This window comes from Suricata suricatta, chromosome X (assembly GCF_006229205.1).
Source record: "Suricata suricatta isolate VVHF042 chromosome X, meerkat_22Aug2017_6uvM2_HiC, whole genome shotgun sequence".
NCBI lineage: Eukaryota > Metazoa > Chordata > Mammalia > Carnivora > Herpestidae > Suricata > Suricata suricatta.
Genome location: NC_043717.1, coordinates 19,597,350 through 19,599,177, shown reverse-complemented (window position 1 = coordinate 19,599,177; position 1,828 = coordinate 19,597,350). Strand labels below are relative to the sequence as shown.

The 1,828-nt window shown below is 54.6% G+C and overlaps 1 protein-coding gene across 1 annotated transcript in view; it reads left to right on the top strand.

Moving 5' to 3' along the window:
* The window catches only part of ARX (aristaless related homeobox), a 9,755-nt gene that overhangs the window by 2,109 nt on the left and 5,818 nt on the right, over positions 1 to 1,828 (top strand). The window contains exon 3 of the mRNA XM_029929630.1: positions 16 to 132. Coding sequence (XP_029785490.1) covers positions 16 to 132 — 117 coding nt within the window. The remainder of the gene's footprint in view (positions 1 to 15; positions 133 to 1,828) is intronic.

Below are 1,828 nucleotides of genomic sequence, written 5' to 3'. Positions count from 1 at the left end.
CCCGCTGGGCGGCAGGCTGGCCGAGCCCGGCGGCGGAGGTAGGCTCGGGAAGGCGGCGGCGGCGGCGGCGGCGGCGGCCGTCCAGGCCGAGTCGAGTGCAGGGTGGTGCGGCGGGAACGGACTGGCGTCCAGGTAGGGGCTCAGAGGGTGAGTGGCCGACAGCGGCCCGGGGAAGGGCAGCCCCGGAGGATGGGTCTGTGCGCCCGCCTTCTCCCGCTTGCGCCACTTGGCCCGACGGTTCTGGAACCAAACCTGCAAGAGGGAGAGAGCAGGGGTCGGCGGGGCTCCGGGCCCCCCACCCCCACCCCACCCCACCCCCAGTGCCGGGAGCCTTTCCACCGAGGTCGGCACCCACTCGCTCCTCTCTGGCCTCAGGTTATTCAAAGACACCCCTGGGGCCAAACAAGAGGCGAAAAGGGGCCCAAACTTAGGAAATACAGTGCGAGCAAACCCTTCCCAATGCATATTTCAAATAGCCTAGTTTCTTCCCAAGTTGGGGGGAAATGGTCCAGTGTGTTGAGAGACGGGGACACCGAGGTTTAAACGTCGCTGCTGCCATTTGCTTGTTGTGCGTCTTTAGGCACGTCACTTAAACCTCTCAGCCTTAGTTTTCTAATCTGTAAAATGGTGATAAGGCTTTCGTGTGGCGTGAGTAGCATGAAGCATGTGCAAGCTCGGGGGGGGGGGGTCAGGGGCTCCTTGGCAGTGGGCAGCCGCCCAGACACAAGACATCTCCCCCTTTTGCCACCTATCAGCTGTTTTCACCGATTTCAGGTTTACCCAAGAGCTGGCAAAACCCCTGCTGTGTTGAAAAGAGAATCTCGGGAAGGCGGTTCATTTATTCTTTCCAGAAATACTTACTGAACACCTTAGAGCGCTAAGCTGGGCGCTGAGGCTCGGGGAGGGCTGGGAGGGAGGGGAGAAGTGCCCACACCGACAGGCAGGGGGGCAGTGCTCCCGGAAAGGAAGCACGGGTCCGCGGGGCTCTGTGCAGGCCCGGTTCTAGCCTGGCCGGGCTGGCTGCTGGCCCAGGGAGGCAGCACCACCTGGACCGATGGAAATGCGAGCGCAGGAGAGCGCAGACGGTGCACATCTTCGGATGGTTTAAATAGGCTATTTAAATAAGATGGTTCTAGGCTTGGGGGAGGTTTTTAGTACAAGGTATCTTCCTAATTGTTAATAGAAAGCAGTTTTAGTAGAGACCTTTACCTGAAATGTGGCAGCTACCACAGTCTAAAAATAATTCCCAGGCGCATGAAATTATTTTTATGTGACCTGTTCGTCACGCCCACAGCTAATAAGATATGCTCCTTCCCCCCCCCCAAGGCATTAATATTTTTAAGCTTGGGTATATGCCTGCACACAAGTCTAAAAATTAAGAATGAACTCCAGGGCTATACGGAGTTATATTAAAAATATAATGTAAATGATCCCAGAAGAATTTGGGTTTTTTTTTTTAATTTGAAAGACATCCACCCCTTTCCTATAGACATACTGGAGGCTGTCTTACTAACATTAGTAGCTAAGCTTGGCTTGACTTCTAGACAGCCACATATGGCAAGAAAAGTCGAGAACCCAAATCGGTTGGTTATTTAAAATCCTGCTGTGGGAGGGGGCACCCATAACATTCCACAGCCCTGGAATAATCTATCTGTGAGTTGGAGAAACACTCTAGTGTGGAAATTCAGGGGCTTTAAAAAGTAAGACTCGGTGGGACCAGGCTGGGTGGGCAGCTTTTGTGTATCCAAATCTGTCTAGACGAGGAGATCCGCCACTCTTCGATGGCAGTGAAAGGAGTGCAGGAGGGAGGGGGGCAGGGGCGGCAGAA